The 18,794-nt window shown below is 39.9% G+C and overlaps 1 protein-coding gene across 1 annotated transcript in view; it reads left to right on the top strand.

Annotated features, from left to right (window-relative positions):
* ccdc57 (coiled-coil domain containing 57) overlaps positions 1-18,794 on the top strand; it is an 82,796-nt gene that overhangs the window by 48,742 nt on the left and 15,260 nt on the right. Inside the window, 5 exon segments of the mRNA XM_062973951.1 lie at positions 7,204-7,289; positions 9,175-9,352; positions 9,992-10,128; positions 11,763-11,888; positions 13,083-13,299. Of these exon segments, the coding sequence (XP_062830021.1) occupies positions 7,204-7,289; positions 9,175-9,352; positions 9,992-10,128; positions 11,763-11,888; positions 13,083-13,299 (744 nt within the window).

Raw genomic sequence — 18,794 nt, 5'->3', positions numbered from 1 at the left:
ATTCGGATTATTCGAGTCCCGAGTTATGAATTTCGGTTTATGCGGAGCTCCCGCAACGTTCCAGCATTTTGTCAATGACATTTTTCAGGACTATCTAGACAGGTTCTTGATAATCTACCTGGACGATTTTTTGGTGTTTTCTAGATCACAATCAGAACATGAGAACCACGTCAAAATGGTGTTACAACGATTGCGGGATCATGGACTTTATGCCAAGCTGGAAAAATGCGCCTTTGATCTACAAGAGGTAGATTTCCTTGGTTACCGCATCTCGCCTCTAGGGCTTTCCATGGATCCAGCCAAGGTTTCAGCAGTATTGGAATGGCGGGCGCCAACTAACAAGAAAGAGGTGCAGCGTTTCTTGGGGTTCGCGAACTATTACCGCAAGTTCATTCCAGATTTTGCCCGCTGGTCCGACCCCATCACTAGCTGCATCCGTGGAAAGCAGCCTTTCCGCTGGACTGATCAAGCAGAGAAAGGGTTCCAGCAACTAAAGAAACTATTCACCTCCCAGCCAATTCTACAGCACCCAAATCCTGGAACCCCTTTTGTTGTGCAAGCGGACGCCTCAGATGTGGCAATTGGGGCTGTACTCTTACAACCGGTGGGAGATCACCTCCATCCCTGTGCCTTTTACTCTCGTCAACTAACCACACCAGAGAGGAATTACACCATTTGGGAAAAAGAACTACTGGCCATAAAGGCAGCCTTTGAAACTTGGAGACATTGGCTAGAAGGGGCCAAATTTCCCATTGAAGTCCACACTGATCATCGTAATCTAGAACATCTAAGAACTGCCCGCAAACTAAATCAGAGGCAGCAACGTTGGGCTTTATTCTTCGAACGTTTCGACTTCCAGATTCATTATGTGACCCCAGCCCAGACCAAGCAAGCAGACGCCCTGTCACGTAAACCGGAATACGCTGCAGGACGCAAGGAGACCTTTGAATCCCAACTACTACAACCCGAGAACTTTGCCACGCTCACAGTGGGGAACACCAAATCCACTCCCATTGGTTCAACTTCCTCTACTCCAGGACCCCTCTGTGCTCAAGAAATCAGGGCTAGTCAGCAAGCAGATGCCTGGGCGCAGGACCAACTTCGCCAAGGTCTGCATTTTCCCTTTTCGCTTAAGGATGGGCTGCTTTGCTATAGAAATCATGTTTATATCCCACCCGGACCGGGCAGGGAAAAAGCGCTTCGTCTGTGTCATGATTGCAAACCAGCAGGACACTTCGGACTATTTAAAACCATGCATCTGATCCTAAGGGATTTTTGGTGGCCCAAGATCCGCAAGGATGTGGAAAAATATGTCAACACCTGCCCAGTATGCCAGCGCTCCAAGATAAGAAGGGAGAAGCCCTCAGGACTTTTACACCCCCTTCCTACCCCATCTCGCCCATGGGAAATAATTTCTGCGGATTTCATCACTGACCTACCACCTTCCTGTGGATTCACCACGATCTTAGTGGTGGTGGACCTTTTCACCAAGTTAGCCCATTTCATTCCCTGCGAAGGCCTCCCCACGGCCAAAGAGACTGCGGATCTATTCCTTCAACATGTTTTCAGACTACATGGATTGCCCAAGAGTTTAGTCACAGACCGTGGATCTCAATTCACCTCTCGTTTTTGGAAGGCGCTACAAAAACTATTGGGCATAGACTCTCGCTTATCTTCAGCTCATCATCCCCAAACAGATGGGCAAACGGAGCGCACCAATGCCACTTTGGAGCAGTATCTTCGCTGTTATGTAAACTACCAACAGGACAATTGGGCTTCTCTGTTACCACTGTCTGAGTTTGCCTACAACAATGGAGTTCAAGCTTCTACAAAAGAAACGCCGTTCTTTGCAAACTACGGCTTCCATCCACGTTTCTTTCCCCCTGTCATTGAAACTTCAGAAGTTCCCGCAGCAGAGGATTGGCTGCAGGAACTCACAGCGGTACAACAACTTTTGCTCCAGCAACTGGACCAAGCCAAGGAGGACTATAAACGCCACGCTGACAAACATCGCCAGCCGGGCCCCGAAATCAAGGTAGGAGATCGGGTTTTTCTGTCCACTCGCTTTCTGCCCTCCCACCGCCCTTGCCGGAAGTTAGATGCCCGTTTCATTGGCCCCTATCCAGTGGTGGCGCAATTAAACCCCGTGACTTTCAAACTCCAACTTCCGCGTTCAATGCGCATTCACCCAGTGTTTCACCGTTCCCTGCTCCTTCCGGCGGATGGTGTGCGTCCTGATACAGACCAACCGGCCCCCCCTCCTGTTTTGATGAATGGGGAGGAGGAGTTCGAGGTTGAGGACATTTTGGATTCTCGCTTTCACCGCCGCCGCCTACAATATCTCATTGACTGGGTGGGTTTTGGCCCTGAGGAACGCTCTTGGGAAGACGCCTCCACAGTCCATGCTCCTGAGCTAACCCGTCGCTTTCATCAGACCTATCCCGCCAAGCCGCGACCTCGCGCCTCGGGGAGAGGGCCCCAGTTTGGGAGGGGCCTTGAGGAGGGGGATAGTGTGATGACCCATGGGCCTTGTAGTCCTGCTCAGGACATGGTAATTCCTGATGAAGATGAAAACTTGGGTTTTTTACCTTCCCAGTCTGAACTGGATTCCTCTCAGCCAGATCTTTCCCAGGCAGATCTGGGAACCTTGCACCTGCAAGAAAGTTGTCTCCCAGAAGTATGTCAAACAAGCCCAGAGCCTACTTCTCCCGTGTTCTTGCGCCGGGAGTTTTGTAAACAACAGAGAAGTTTGGATTCAGCTTCGCGCAGGAGTGCAAGAATTGCAGCTAAGAATGTAGCCAATTAAGACTGCTTCTCGTGAGAATCTTTAAGGAGTTTAACATCTGGTCTCAGAGTTTAGCTTTCGTTTCTGATTCCCAGAGAACTGCTTCGGTGGGAAAGTTAGACTCTATATAGGTGTTTTGCCCGCGTAGTAACTTCGCGGAGTCAATTCGTCAGCCTACGGAGCGAGTTGTGTCTGGACAGCGCGCTCCGATTCAAGCCTCGCTCCTGCTCAAGCCTTGCCTTGCTATCCAGCCTTCGCCTTGCTTCCCAGCCTTTGTTTATCTACGGACTTTGCCTTGTTTCCCAGGACCAATCCTTGCCTTGTTCCACGGATTTTACCAAGTTATTCCACGGACCTTGTTCTTGTTCCTAGTTACCTTGTTCCACGTTTTAAGCCTTGTTTCAAGTATCAAGTTATTTCCTAGCCTCGCTCAAGTTTCATGGACTAAAGGACCTTGTCATCTCCCCTCACTTTGCTTGTCAAAGTGAGTGTTTCGGTTATTGGATTACAACTTTGGACCTTAATATTTCATATTGGACATTATTTCTTTGGACTAATTTTGACCTTTCCTGAAAGGTCTGCTTCTGGACTATCTTTTACATTTGCTTTTACTAACTTTATATATTTCCTTAATAAAGATATTAGATAGAATCTGGCCTCTGCGTATGGTTATTGGTGCTCTGTAGCCTGGGTCGTGACAGCACGGGACTTTTTTTTTTTTGTATATGTATATTTTTTAGACACTTCCATTTTTTCACACACATACAGGGGAGAAGGGTATGGAGGTTGGGGAAAATGAAGGGGAGTTAGGGATAAAAAGTCAATGTACATAGTTATGGTTACAACATCAAATTATTCATTTCCATTACACTCATTTTCCTTATTAAAGTGTTTTAAACACCTTTTAAACACCTTAAATAATGAAAATGAGTAAGTTCATATATATCCTCTATAACAAATAGAGGAGTGATATTAATTAATAGCTTTTAATTAATGATGACAGAAGCTTAGGAACGACACTTTATAATCATATTTTTATTTTTATTTTCCTGGGAATTTTATATGGTTTTACTCCTTTTAATGAAAATTTTATTTTCAACCAGAATGTATGAAATTATTTTAATGGCTTAAAATTTACATTGCATAGCTGTTGTAAGCCACCTTGAGTTGTCGGAATATAGAAATTTTGAAAATAATAATAATAAAATAATAATAATATCAATTAGTTTAAATCTTATAGTCATATCTCGTATTGTCTTCTAGAGTTTTCTCATATTGTTCTTTCTTCTTTTCCAGCCTTTTTCTGTAAAAATTCATCTCGATTATTCTTGTCAGATTGTTTCTTTTAGATCTTTTATTTAATTTTAATTATTACTAAGGAATCTAAAAGTTCAAGATAGTCTGTCAGTAAGTTAGTATTGTATAAACAAAATTTGCTATATGTTAAAGAAATCAGAGTCTCTTGTTTCTGAGCAGTGTAGAGAGCAGCATAGAGCAAAGTGGAATGTTGTGACTGCACTTTTTTCAAGGTCAAATTTCCCTGGATTCTTCCACTCCCCGTTCTTCATTCTGGCAATTTGCAATCACAGCTAAGATTGTTTTATAAATCATTGGTTACTTTATAAGAAAGAACAGTACTTTATATTTCCTTTTAAACTTGTTTCTTTATTTCTCACATCTTCAACAGAAATTCACCTCTTTTCTTTTTTCTCTCTTTCTTCCTTAATATTTTTGTTAGTTTCACTTCAAAATGATCTTATCACTTTGTTAAATTATCTTCACTTCAGCTGTCTTTCCAATGATCTTGTTTCAAAACCATAGCTCATTACTTTCAATTAATATACTTGCCAGTCTGCATAGTCCAGAATTCAGTTACATTATTTCTTCCCTTCTCCTTTCAGCAGCGTATTTATCCTTGTCTTTCTTTGCTTCTTATGCGACAAACTGAGCACAGATTTGGTTTCCCACCTTCAGTTGCTCCTCCATCGAAAGCAAGGAGACCGAGCTATCCTTTTTTGGGACCCAGAGGTGGTAGTCCTGCCACCTCTGGGACCAGGACACCCTATCAACCTCAAGCGGCTTCAAATAGAAGACTTCCTCTTCCCCCAAGGGCTGCCAGCAGGGCAGGATTAAGCAGCCTGATCATGCTTGACAACGACAAGTTTAGCCTCATCTTTGGGAAGGGCGACAGGTTTCAAATTTTATTATCTTATGCCCACTACACATTTAGTTTCAGGTTTTCTTTATACCCATTTCTAGTCTCAGTGCCATTTGTGGCCTCCAGGGATGTTGTCTCCTCGCTCACTACAGCACCAACATTTTTGGCTCGCCTCTCCACTTTTCTGGAGGCATGGCGTGAAATCATGACAGATAACTGGGTGTTGGAGATTGTCAGAATCGGCTATGCCACTGAGTTTGCTAGCCTCTCCCAGTTGGGGGCCTTCAGACTACACCCCTCCGCTCCCTTATGGAAGGAGGTATAGGTCTTACTCCAGAAAGGCGTTGATCCATCACCAAAGTCCATTGGAATATCCCAGCTATTTCTTTTCCCATTCCTTTTTGGTTCCCAAAAAAGACGGTGGCCTTTGTCCAATTTTGGACTTGTGCAGAGTTAATCATTAAATTATACTGCGCAAGTTCCGCATGGTGACATTGCCTATCATTCTGCCATTGCTCAAGAAAGGGGCTTGGTTTGCAATGGTAGATCTGAAAGATGCTTTTTTCATATTTTAATCAGACCTCAGTATTGTAGGCTCCTCTGCTTTTTGGTTGGGCGCCAAGCATATTCCTTTAATGTTCTCCTCTTTGACCTGTGTACCTAAGGTTTTTCTGAAATGCATGGCTGTTGTGGCAGCCTACCTCCGCCTTAAGAGTATAACTGTTTCTTATATTGATAATTGGCTCCTTGTAGCTAACTAAGCCTCAGCCCCAAGCTCACCTTGTGTCCACCTTGTTTCTCCTCCAGAAACTTGGCTTGGTGCTCAACCACAAAAAGCCCTCTCTTGTACTGATTCAGTGGATCCACTTCATAGGAGCCATGTTGGATTCCACCTGGAAAATGGCTTACCTTCTGGAGAACCATTTCCAGGCTTTGCTGTGGGCAATCCATAGAGCATCAGCATCCCACTTTGTGCCTGCTCAGAACAGACAATCCATTCTGAGCCATATGGTGTCCACCACTGCTATCACCCCCTTCATGAGGCTCCACATGCGGCCCCTGCAGACATGGTTTTTGGGAGCATTCAATATTCTGCACAACAACCAAAATACTATGTTGTCTCTCCTTCCTGAGGTCATTCAAACCCTCGGTTGGTAATTGCACCACACCAATGTTTGTGGTGGAGTGCCTTTTCAGCAGGTACAGCCCTCTCTAACACTGATGACAGACTCCTCCCATATGGGTGGGGAGCACATACATGCCATTTGGTTGTTTTTCTGTTAAATTTGCACATCCCTGGCCATCCTCCCCATTGTTCGTCATGCCTCTATTTCTGTAAACTGTAAGTGGCAGAGGAACCAAGGTGCTAGCCCCACCTGAGGGCTATATATCTGCCAGGGAAGGGAGGGTGGGGGTACCACCAAGAACGTTCTTAAAGCTATAGAGAATTCCAAGCTGTTCTGTGCCTGTGCACAAGACCCATTTGTGCAAATTTCACAGATGACCACTCAAATAAACATGATTACAGATAAGCAACCCCTTCTTTGTTGGATCTGGTAGCCCAATTTGAATCCTCAGTCAGCCATGGAAACCGACTGGGTAAATTTGGCAAGTCACACTATTTCAACCTTAGAAGAGGTTAATGCCAACCACTTCTGAACAAATCTTACCGGGAAAAACATAATAAGTTTGACTTAGGTTCACCATAAGTTGGCTATGATTTTACAGTATAATCATTTTCAAAATATTGTATTATTACAGAATAAACATACTTTTCCTTCAAAAAAAAGATGCAATTTTTTTGTATTTGAATGTTTGTATGGTATTGAAATAACTTGGGCACAGTCTTTTCTGAAACACATTTTCCCTGAGTCAATATACACATTTAGACTATTATCTTGATTATTCTAGGATTGGGGCACATATAGCTCAATCTTGAGCTATAACTCACATCATTTTTCACTATTAACCATATTGGCTAGAGCTCACAGAAGTTACAGTTCAGAGACGTAGTGCCACACATTCCCCATTCCTGGATTGTTTTATTCAGTAAATTTGCCTGGCTTTTTTCAGTAGAATATTCAGTCTATTCAGTGGATTATTAAACCAGTGTTTCACAGAAATGTGCCTGTGTTTTCATGAGTAGATAGTGGATTTTTTTAATAGAAAATAATGTTTTGTATGATACGTAATGTTCTTGGTCAATTCAAGTTGTTATTTGTTTTGTTTGATTTTTCTCCTATATGTACATTGCATGAAGACAACATTGCAACTAAAACCAATGCGAGAAACCATTCAATTGGAGCTCTTCAGGTGGATTCAGTGGGAACACTAGAAACACAAATGGTAGGGAAGTGTTGAAATACTTAATATGTTATATTTTGTCTGCAAGAGGCCTTATGTACTCACATAGCCATCTGGGGCCCCTTGTACACTGCCATATAAAATTCAGATTATATCCCTTGAATGGGATTATATAGCAGTGTAGACTAATATAATCCAGTTCAAAGCAGATAATATGGATTTTATATGGCAGTGTAGATAGGGCATCGGGTTATGTTGACAGCCTGAGAGCTAGAATCAGGACCTAGTCTTCAATCACCACTAGGAGGCAATGTGACTACATGTTTCTCTTGTGTATGGATTAATGACACTGTTACCCTAGCCTAGTCTAATCAGCTAAGATGATTTACCTGCCTTCATGCCTTATGTCCAGTTAACTGGAGAGGGCCACAAAGCACAGTAAATAGTGATTCTACATTATGCTGCAAGGGACTAATATTTCATATGAATGTTCAGCTGGGGTAACATTTTATCTTCCTTTGGACACATTCTTAAATCATCCCCCCCCCCACACACACACACCTCAGACAGCTCTAGTAAAATCTAATAGTTTTGTTCTTATCTATGTTGTTTTCATTTAAAAGAAGCTTAGAAGACTTACTTTTTGAACTGTAGAATTCCACAGCTCATGGTGATTCTGAGTGTTAAAATTCAAAAATAATTTTTTTAAGTTCTGACACAGAGACCCAATAAGTAGTGAATGTATCCAAAAAGCAGCATTTCTCCCCAGAATTCTTCTCATTCTGTAAAACAATAAAACCATTATGGCTGTAGTTAATGTAAATAAATGCCTCCTAGGCTAAATTGTGTAGAATGGAGGGCTGACTTAGAGCTCTAAATATATTTGAAAATATCTGTAACAATAATCTAGGTCAAGTTTCAAAATTATATTGAATAATACAAGAAGCTGAATTTGGCTATGCTGAAGGAACGGTACATGCTTGGGCATCAGATTTAAAATAAAAATATGTAGATTAAAATAAATGGAACTCAATTTGGGAAAACCTGCTTCACAAATAAATGATATTATTATCCACCCAAATTACACAGAATTAATAATGGAGTATCAAGATTATGCTGGAGAGGATGTGGAGCATTAGGAGAGATACGTGTCTGTCATGTTCCAAAGACACCAAAGTTTTCAGAAGAGATCTTGTCTTGGATAAGCTGACTAATAAGCGAAAAAGTCTGTTAGAGGGGCATTACTGTTTATCTCCTTATTTGAAGACAAAAATGAGAATCTACTAACAAAGACATAGTATTGCTGGTATGTGTGTCAAGGAGGGCAATAATCAAAATTTGGGGGAAATTAAAGAATGCATTGATAAAGAATCGGATAAACAGAATATGGGCTATACCTTTATCTGAAGAAGGTTATATGGAGTATCAGTATCAGAGTAATAGTAAATTTAAATCACTCTGAAATCAAGTGAGATTTTGGTTAAACTGTTAGGGGAAGATATGGCTATGATTAAGAAAATTAGGCAGTACCGTAGAATATAATTTATTAAGAAGAGGACTGACAGGAAAGTAGTCTGTTTGCATACATCTGTAACTTGATAGGGGAAGAGAGGGTAGGTGTGATTTGTTTATTGTGATGTAATATATATAATGTGAAAATGTAATAAAAAATTAAAAAGCCCTTCACACTGTAGAAATGTTTGGTTTGCTGAATGACTTTGCTTTACACACCATTTAAAGCACACCATGTATGTTTCAAAATTGCAGTTGTCACCAATAGCTGTCTTTTGGGGCCTGATTTATTCTTTATTATTGTATACAATATGTATATTGCTGAACATTTTCCTTCATTAATATTATTTGTAAAAATTCATGTCATATTCATGTTTTACAATCCTATGAAATCAACTCTGTCAATCTCACACAGCAGTTACTTGGGATGGGGGCAGGTGATGGTCCCCATCAACATACAGAAAACAGCACACGGCTACAGAATAGACTGAAGGAAGCTGCAAGAAAGATCTGCAGTCTGAGCAAAGAGAAACAACAGCTGCTAGAGATGGTGAACAGACTAAGAGCAGAATTTGGAACTGCTTCAACAGAAGGTAGGCTTGTTGAATAGAAGAAGCTTGGCCTTTTATGAGGATCTCAGCCTCAGATTAAGGTGGTTAGGAGAATAAGGTTCTGGATGAAGGCCCACTATAAAAAGAGGAGCCAGTTATAACTTGAGAATGAAGTGCTACTGATTTAGAGAACGCTTCCTCCAAACACTGAAAATAGTGGGGTTAAAAGAAAGGAACAGACTCAGTATTTGTTTCTTATCCTTGGTTATGGAGTACTGCCAATAAAAGGTCAAGATGGCAACTGAATGTTGCACAACGGAGGGAAAATCCCACCTCTTTTATGTAATTATGAAGTATTTGTAAAGAGCTCTGAAATAAAGACTTGCCTGTTAATTTGTTTCTCCTGGAAATTAGAAAGCATGTAAAATGATATTATTGTGTAGCAAACGTGAGGCTTAAATAGAAGTACATTTCATTGTAAAGTTTGAGCTCTATAACCCAGTTTCTTTTGGTGAATATAAAGGTCATTGCTTGGCAGACATATTCCCATTCTATTTTGTAAGCATCTCTTTACCAATTTATTCTGAACATTGCCACATTGTGTAATTAGTCCTAATAAAAAACTCACTTGTTAAATGCAATACAGAAATGTCTCATGCATTTTCTACTTCTTGTTGGTAGGATCACTGGATTCCAAGCACTCTGAGCAGCATCAAGGTCACACTTTCCATGCTGCCCTCTACCCTAAAGAACTTGTTAGAGAGACTAGGCATCGTCTTGTAGCCTTAGAACAACTTCAGTACCAGCTTACAACACAGGTGAGCTGTAGGGCTCCTATGGGGACTCCACACTCGCACAACAAATGCTGTATTAGTTGTATAAATACAGTCTCTCCTGCAGCCAATCATTCTGCAAGTGCACCCCTACCCCCCCTCTCTGATCTTCATTTGGTAGATGGGGAAATAATGGCCTCTAGACAAAATTATGGCATTATTAAGTCTTACGGACAGAGTCCCTAGAATTAATTCAGTTCTCATGAACAAAAAGTAACCCTCTGTGAGTGTAAGCTGAGTGGGAACAAAAGCAGTAAAACAGAGGCAGTTTGGCTTTTCTGTTTGAAGAAATTATAAAGTACCAACTGTTTTAATAATTTCAAATGGAGAAACCAAATTGCCCCTGTTTTACTGCTTTTGTTTCTGGTTAGCTTACAGTTTACAGTGGGATGACTTTTCATCTATTAACAACAGTTACGGGGGGCTCCTTTTCATCTACTAATACTTCTTGTAAAATCCAAGTGTAGACACTATGGGCACAGTACAGTGGAATTCCTGCATTCCTATATTCCATCCTAAATCCCAGTCCCATAGTCTTAAGTTCTTTCCTTTATTGAATGTAAATGTATGTACTGCTTAGTAAGTTAAACATCAAAATTTACAATATCAGAGCTTGACTTCCTATACATACCTATACAGAGCAAATGCAGTAATATTTATAAATGTTAGGATAAGACCATCAAAGGTAGATGTGTTGACCACAAGTCAGCAGCAAGTACAAAATCCAAAACCCATCCTGTGATGATACTTTTACTTTACTCAAGATGTATCATGCTAAGTCTTTGAAGATTCACAGGCTTCTCCATCAGGCAAAGATGGTAAAACAGTATTACAGAGAAAATAGACTGACAGTTACCAGGGCAGTTGGATAGGGAATGAAAACATTATTTCTTTTCTCCTGAAATTCTTTGTTCTTACAATAATACAGTAGCCTTCCCTGTCCACAGGCTCTGAATCTGTGGATTCGCCTAGTTGCAGATTTAAAAACACACAGTACAGTAATCAATACACAACACATGTTATGTAGCATATAAAGTATTTGCAAAACTGGAGAGAGACTCAAGATCGGTGAAATGGAAGGAGGCTTAGATTTGTGCTGAGCACTGTGTTTTAGTCCTGCAATTTCACAGATCCTCAGTCTCTCTTCAGCCTCATACCTCATTCGTTCCCCACATGTTGTTAATGAAACTTATGAAACCATGCTGAGTACTATGCTTAGATTCCTCCATCTCTTCAGCCTTACATTTCTCTCCGTTCTTGGAAACACTGTATACGGCTTGAAATGGTGCATTATTCAGAGAGATTGAGGATCTGGGAAATGATAGGAAACCAAGTATAATGCTTGATGTAAACCCATATCTCCCACCATTTCACATATTTTTACTCTCTCTCTCTCTCTCTCTCTCTAGCCTCACGTATACATACAACACATAATGTGCCATTTTATCTAATGAGACTTGATCATCCATGGATTTTGGTATCTGCATGGAACCAGTCCTTCATGGATACAGATCTGACTGTATATTCAATTAAACGAGTGCATTTATTTCTAGAAAACAAAAGATGTAGCTTCTAATAAATGCAATGTAATGTGACTTAACTGCTGCTTTTCATGGCAGGAGTTACAACGTTCGCACCAAAAATGTGTCTTGAGAAAAAGTCCTCATTTTGTTGAGAAGACAAAAAATGAAAGTGTTCCAGGTAGCAACAGTTGTACTGAAAGAGAAGAAATGCCTTTGAAAGAGGTATAGTAGGGACTAAGTATTTTATAAATCCTTTGTGGGTGCTTCAGCAATCTTGTCCTAAGCCTGTTTACATAAAAGCAAGTTCTATTGGGTTCAATGGAATTTTATCCTTAGCATAGACATAAGATTACAATTTTAGATGGATAAATTAATGGTAACTTCTTTCAAAAATTGAACTTTGCATTGTAATCTAATGCCTTTTGTATCCAATTTATTTGTCAAGTATCTCTGCTCCACTCTCCAAGTACTGTTACAAATTTGAAATGAAATCCAATCTTTGACCAACTACTAGTATTCCCCTAATATGTATTACATTCTTCCATGGTTTCTATTATTTTTTAAATAAAATAAATGTAGATGGTAACCATATGTTGTGTGCATATTCCAGCATTAGAGTCTGATGGTGTTTTTAAAGATACAGAAGGTGGAGTTTGGAGATGAAAAACTCAGAATACCTACAATTTTCACTATCTAAATATTTGTGTACCAAATCCCCTCAACTACTTTCATCAACTTAAAGGATTTAATATGCCTTTTGACCCTCCCTTCCTTGTTTCACCTCCTAACTGCCCCCGCTCACCTGCTCAATTGCCATCCTGTCTCCCACTCGCCATCCTGTCCCGGTAATGTTGCAGAATTGCTATAGTATGAATATTTGTTGGTGAACTCTGATGAGACCTTGATTTTGGTGACTGGATTATGGTTTGAGTTGGTGAGATTGCTTGGTTTTTACCCTTGGAAAGAATGCTGGACTATTCATATGCTTTGCCCTTGTGGGACTAATTGCTGTGGATGACTTCAGACTGCCTTTGATTATGAGATGGTGGTCAGCTGTGTTAACAGAGATTCTGTGGACAGATCTTTGACCTTATTTGCCTGCTTTGTGACCATCCCACCCCCTGCTTGCCTGGTCATTCACCCACTTGCCTGCCTGCCTGCCCCCCCCCCCCTCTGGTTTAGGCATTCAGTCTCTAAGGGTCACCATCTGATAGTGTGATAAGCAAAATAAGTTTAGGTAAAAGTCATGTACACTCTATGTAATCCGTCCCTATGTTTGCATGTTAAAGTTGCTGATGGATGGGATTTGGACACAGAAAGAATTATGGATCACAGTTTGGCTTTGTTTTTTTTTTGACACATTTCCACCCCATGTCATTAATTCCGAACGCTGGAAAACAAATGTCATTTTTACAGATTCCAGTGGAATCCTTTGAAAGAAATTCAAATGCCCTGAAGCATGAAATGTCAGTGCCACATCAGACTCAGCAATATCAAAAAAGAAGACCTGGTCATTTCCAGCCAGGCATTTTGTCATCATCTGGTACACAAAGCTCCCTGGAGGAAATCTGGCAAATTCTAGAAATGGGATCAAGCCCTTCTGTTCTCAGCAGTCAAAGCAATAATGATCAAGGTAGGCATGATATGGAAGGAAACGACTCTTTAATTTTATTGAGAGTCAAGTTTCTAACTGAGTTAGTACAGTAGAGTCTCACTTATCCAACATTCACTTATCCAACGTTCTGGATTATCCAACACATTTTTGTAGTCAATGTTTTCAATACATCGTGATATTTTGGTGCTAAATTCATAAATACAGTAATTACTATGTAGCATTACTGCATATTGAACTACTTTTTCTGTCAAATTTGTTGTATAACATGATGTTTTGGTTCTTAATTTGTAAAATTATAACCTAATTTGATGTTTAACAGGCTTCTCCTTAATCTCTCCTTATTATCCAACATATTCACTTATCCAACGTTCTGCCGGCCCGTTTATGTTGGATAAGTGAAACTCTACTGTATATACTGAAATTAAATTTCTTGTTTGTGGATATATGAAATGGTTATATGTGAAATGTTCCTCCACATTGTCATATATTCATTGTGTGGGAAGCACACTCGTGCCTGTGCTTCAGTAATTGGTGACCGCAGATCTAAGTGTCCATTTCTGCCTGTAGTTTAATAGTTATCCAAACGTCTGTAGGAAACCTCCTGAAAGACAGCTTGCCTGTTACTACTGTCCTTACCATGCAATGTGCAAATCCATGGGTGTATTGGATAGGTTCAAGGTATTCACTTGATTCCCAGGTTTTCTGAAGTGATGTCCTAAAACATACTGAATTGGCCTATACGTTGCACAGAGATCTGGGTAGTAGTGATCAGGGACTCCTCAGCAGACAAAATAATGTAGCAAATGTGCTTGAAAGTGGAATGTATGGAAAGTACTTCTCATTTTCATCATTCTCATTTGTATCTAACCAGTTGTACATAATTAGAAATTTGCTGAAGAACTGTCTGAGTATATTGATTTGACTTATTAGTGGAATCATTTTACTGTTATCATTCAGACTACTACTTCACTTCTAGAGTTATTTCAGTTCATATAGCATCATCTTTATTTGGAAGAGATGTGAAATTATATTAATGCATGATTTATATTTGCAATGTAATTAAAGTGATTTATTTGTGATAGATTAAAGTTCTCAGGAAATTTTCTTTCAGGGCCTAGTTATCTACAGTGTTCCCTCACTTATCGTGGGGGTAACGTTCCAGGACCACCCGCGAAAAGTGAAAATCCGCGAAGTAGGAATGCTATATTTGTGTTGTTTACAATCTCACTGGCAAGTAGCGTCTCTGTCTGTCGCTGCCTTGTGAGGCGAAAACAAACTGCTTCAGCCTCCTTTTCTCTCTCTTCGGCTTCTTCCTTCCTTTCCTTCCTTTCCTTCCTTCCTTCGTTCAGCTTCTCCTTAGGAAGGAAATAGAAAGAGGGATTTGTAATATTATTTTATGATTTATACTATTATTTTAGTGTTTATTAAAAAACCGCGGAGCAGCGAATCCGTGAAAAGCGAACCACGAAGTAGGGAGGGAACACTGTATAGTGGATACATTTACTCTCACTAAATGTCACAGTGTAAGTGTTGCTTAGGAACTAAATCCCTCTTCATTCCTGTGCAAAGTAGATCCACTAAAGTTTATGGGACTTCTATTAATTGCAGCTAAATAATTGCAGTCATTTTGGTGGGTCTCTTTATATAAGATAAATGAACATCTTAAAATTTCATCAAACTTGATTCTACTTATTTTGACTATTTGCAATCAGCTAACTAAGAGCTCTGACAATTAATTTTGTTTCATTACTCTAGTAGAGGGGAAACAGAAGATAGATCCCATATTTAGGGAGACTTCCCTACTGAAAAACAACACAACAAAGAGGGAAGTCCCCATTATTCACCTCAAAAGCTACACTGGGCAAGGATGGCGCATTCTTCGAGCATGTTGTCATTCTATGGCATATCCCTGTCAGCAGAGGAAATATATTTCTGTCAGCGTCCTGCCTCATTACAGAATTACCTTTTGGGATGGGGCCAGATGCATGAGGTGGAAGATTGTCTCTTAGCTGCTGAAGGGATTATAAATCAAATGGCAATTGGCCTGCTGAGGGTGAGGGGATGCCTTGGGTTAGTCCTACCTTGAAGACACGCCTTAAACTTTTGAAGGGGTTCCTAGTAATATGGATGATTTTGTGTTTTGGTTTGTTTAGTTTTATTGTTTTTTAAAACAAAAGTTATATAATTATTACCATTGACAAAAGTGGGGGTTTTGTTTTGCTGTGTGCCCCCCCCCCCCAATAAACTGAGTTATAAAGAGTACTATTTCCAAAATGAAGCCCTTTTCTTACCAAATACTGTTAAAAATCTTGTTCACTTTTGTTTTAGGTGGGCCTGATTATTGTAACACTGTTTCTGTTGGGTTCCTTTTTTCTAATAGAGATTCCTTCTAAACTGTACACCTGATTTCATCTTAGTTTTACAGAAACAGTATCTGTATGATTCACTTCATCTTTCTAGTTTTTGACAATATACATGAACATGTTTCTCTTTGCTATTAGACTTCAAAACTATGACTCTTCGTTCTTAATACTGTTTCTGCACTATGATATGAATCATAGACAATTTTAGTAACAAGCTCTGTCGAGAGTAGCTCCAAAACTGTGGTTTTCTCATGAGTATCTGCTGAAGTCTTTGAAAATCAGAAGTATACAATGGAGGTACACCTTGCTGCAATAACTGTATCTAGTATTATTTATTTACAGTGGCAGCCATGTGGCAGAAATAAGGGATAACAGTATAACAGATAAGGGATGCAGGTATGAGTCATATGAGTCATCCAAGTTTTTGGGTGGACTGAGGCATAGGGAAGATATAACAGGTCAAGAACCTACTGATAAAGCCAAAACTGTGTTTGTACATGTAGATGTCACAACAACTTTCCTAATGTTTCATGCTCTCAGCTGGTGAAATTCAACTGGCAACATTACAAGGACACCAATTTCTTAACTTGGTATTAGAAACTACCATCCAGAATAGGAGCTCCAGCACTTTGTGTCCAGATATTCAAACTCTGGTGTAATAGAACAAAAATGATTATGATTTGCATGAAGATAGCTTATTATCTAATTTGTGCTGGCTGATTTGGAGAAAGTTCTAGCTTTCATAATGATCTTAGTATTGTTTTTGTATATTCTTTTGAAAAAGACATTACTGTGTATACTTCAAACTTTAAATTCCACTGATATTTCACTGATAAAAGAGGAGCACCCTTGGGTGCTTCTTACATGCACTTTCTAAAATAAAAAATTACTGAGCCAAGTAAGGTACAGTTGACCCTCAACTTTTGTGGGCTTCGCAGTCATGATTTTGATTATTCGCAAGTTTGAAACCCTACTGCCTCCTGAAGTTGGGGTTGCCATGTAAGCAATCACAGGGCAGCCCTGACTTCCAGAGGTGAACAAAGGGGCTGTTCAGGAGGCATACATGCTGCATCTTTGCTCCGCTTGCTGTCTCATTTCCTTTGCTTGGGTGAAACAGAGACTTAGGAGTAGAAGGCAATTAGGAGTAGGAGAAGCGAATCCTACACACCACTTTACTTACCCCATGGATCCAACTTCTTTTCTTGTTCCTGTATTCTGCAGATCTCTCTTTGCCTGGGTGGAACAGGGGGAACAGGAACACCCAGGAGGAAGAGAAGGAACTGGATCTTTTATGTAAGTGCTGGCCAGTTCCTCCTTCTGTTTACTGCTAGTTGTCTGGTATGTCCCTTTCCTTTGCCCAGATAAAACAGAGACTTGCAGCATGCAGGTAAGAGCGGGATATGACTCTACATCATTTCACTTACCTCGAGATCTGGCTCCTTTTCCTCTGTTCTGTAAATGAAGAGATGTACCAAAATGGAACAGGAGTACATGGTACCTGAAAAGAAGAACCAGATCTGTCAGATTTGTAATAATGCAGGCAGGGCTGGTTACTCTTCTTTGTCCTATTTGTCATGAGCTTCTTTTCCATGTGGTCTATCCTTTCCTTTTGTGGGCAAAACAGAGATGTGTGTCACACAGGTAAGAGGAGCTGTACCACTTCACTTACCCCAAAGATTTGGCTCCTCTTCCTCTTATTCTTCACTTACCCAAGGATCCGGCTCCTCTTCCTTTCTTCTGTTCTTCCCAATCAAAGGGAGGAAAGTATCAGTGGATCAGGAATATGTGGCACATAAGAGCAGGAGGAACAGATTTACTGGGTAAGTTATGTTGTGGGTGCACATGGAGCTGGTTCCTGCTCCTTTTCAATTTTGTTGCATGCTTCTGGTCCCCTTAGTGTCTTCTTTCCTTTGCCTGGGTGAAAGAGAGACTTGTGCCATGCAGGAATAGTAAAAAGTGTCAGATCCATAGGGTAAGTGAACTGTTGTGCAGGGACAGCTTCTCCTCTCCCCTGAAACAGCAGTGCTGGTGCCTCATTTCTCCACCCCCAAGATATTTACATTTTTTTGTGATCATGGGGGAGCGGCACCCCTAAGCCCCATTAGTTTGAAGCGATGTCTGTATTGCTAAAGGCTCTTTGCTGCCAGTGTGATACTTTTTTTTTACCTGCAGCATCCTGTTCTGATTTTAAGGCAAATAATTTGTTATAGTTAAAGACACTTTCAAAGAATAGATTTATTCTATCGTATAATTGTTCCATAATAACTCTACTGGCATTAGGATATAATAGATTGTGCATGGCAAAGAGTCTTAGGACCTGGCTGCATTTAATGTTTTGCAGACTACTGTAGTAACCAAAAAGCTCCTGGGAGGCAATTTGACAGGAAAGTGCTATAGGATTCTGTTTCAGAGCAAGAGCATAATCCAGGTCAGGCCCTCATGGCTGTTATCTTCCCCAATAAACAAGACAGTTTTATAATACTTTTATTTATCAGTTGTTGTACTATAGTCAGCCCTACACATTTATAAGTTTAACTTTTGTAGATTTCATCACAAATTTTCTAGAACTCTCCAGTGCAATTCTGTGGTCAACTTCTGCTGGAAGGTAACTATAAAGTCACACTGGAGGACCTAGAGCAGCACTAATTATTATTATGTATGCTGGAATTCAATTGACAGACCCAGTCTTTTAGACTCGGAACATGCCCATCTGTATTTTATAAGTGTTTTTATGAATGTCTAATGTAATTTAATAACTTTTTAATTGATTCACAATGTATTGTACAATTTTATATATGTGTTTTATTGTAAGCCACCCTGAGTCCCCTATTGGGTGAGAAGGGCGGGATATAAATATTGTAATAAATAAATAAATAAATAAATAAATAAATAAATAAATAAATACTTTTAAAAATCTATGTCTAAGAAGCCAAGAAGTTTAGCAATTAATTGTCAGAATGGGTCATTAGACTATGTACTCACCCTTTAATTTGTGGACACCTGTCATAGAAAATGGATACCATAAAAATCGAAAGTCTGTTAATCAGCATTCATAACAGTTTAAAAGACTAACCTGCTTTCAATGTATCATTGGACATGTATCTGAAACAACTAAAGCTGTAGTCCTAGATATATTTATTGGGGAATATG

This window comes from Anolis carolinensis, chromosome 2, assembly GCF_035594765.1.
Source record: "Anolis carolinensis isolate JA03-04 chromosome 2, rAnoCar3.1.pri, whole genome shotgun sequence".
In the NCBI taxonomy this organism is placed as follows: domain Eukaryota; kingdom Metazoa; phylum Chordata; class Lepidosauria; order Squamata; family Dactyloidae; genus Anolis; species Anolis carolinensis.
The sequence above is the reverse complement of the archived record's forward strand: the minus strand, read 5'-3'. Positions and strand labels throughout refer to the sequence as shown.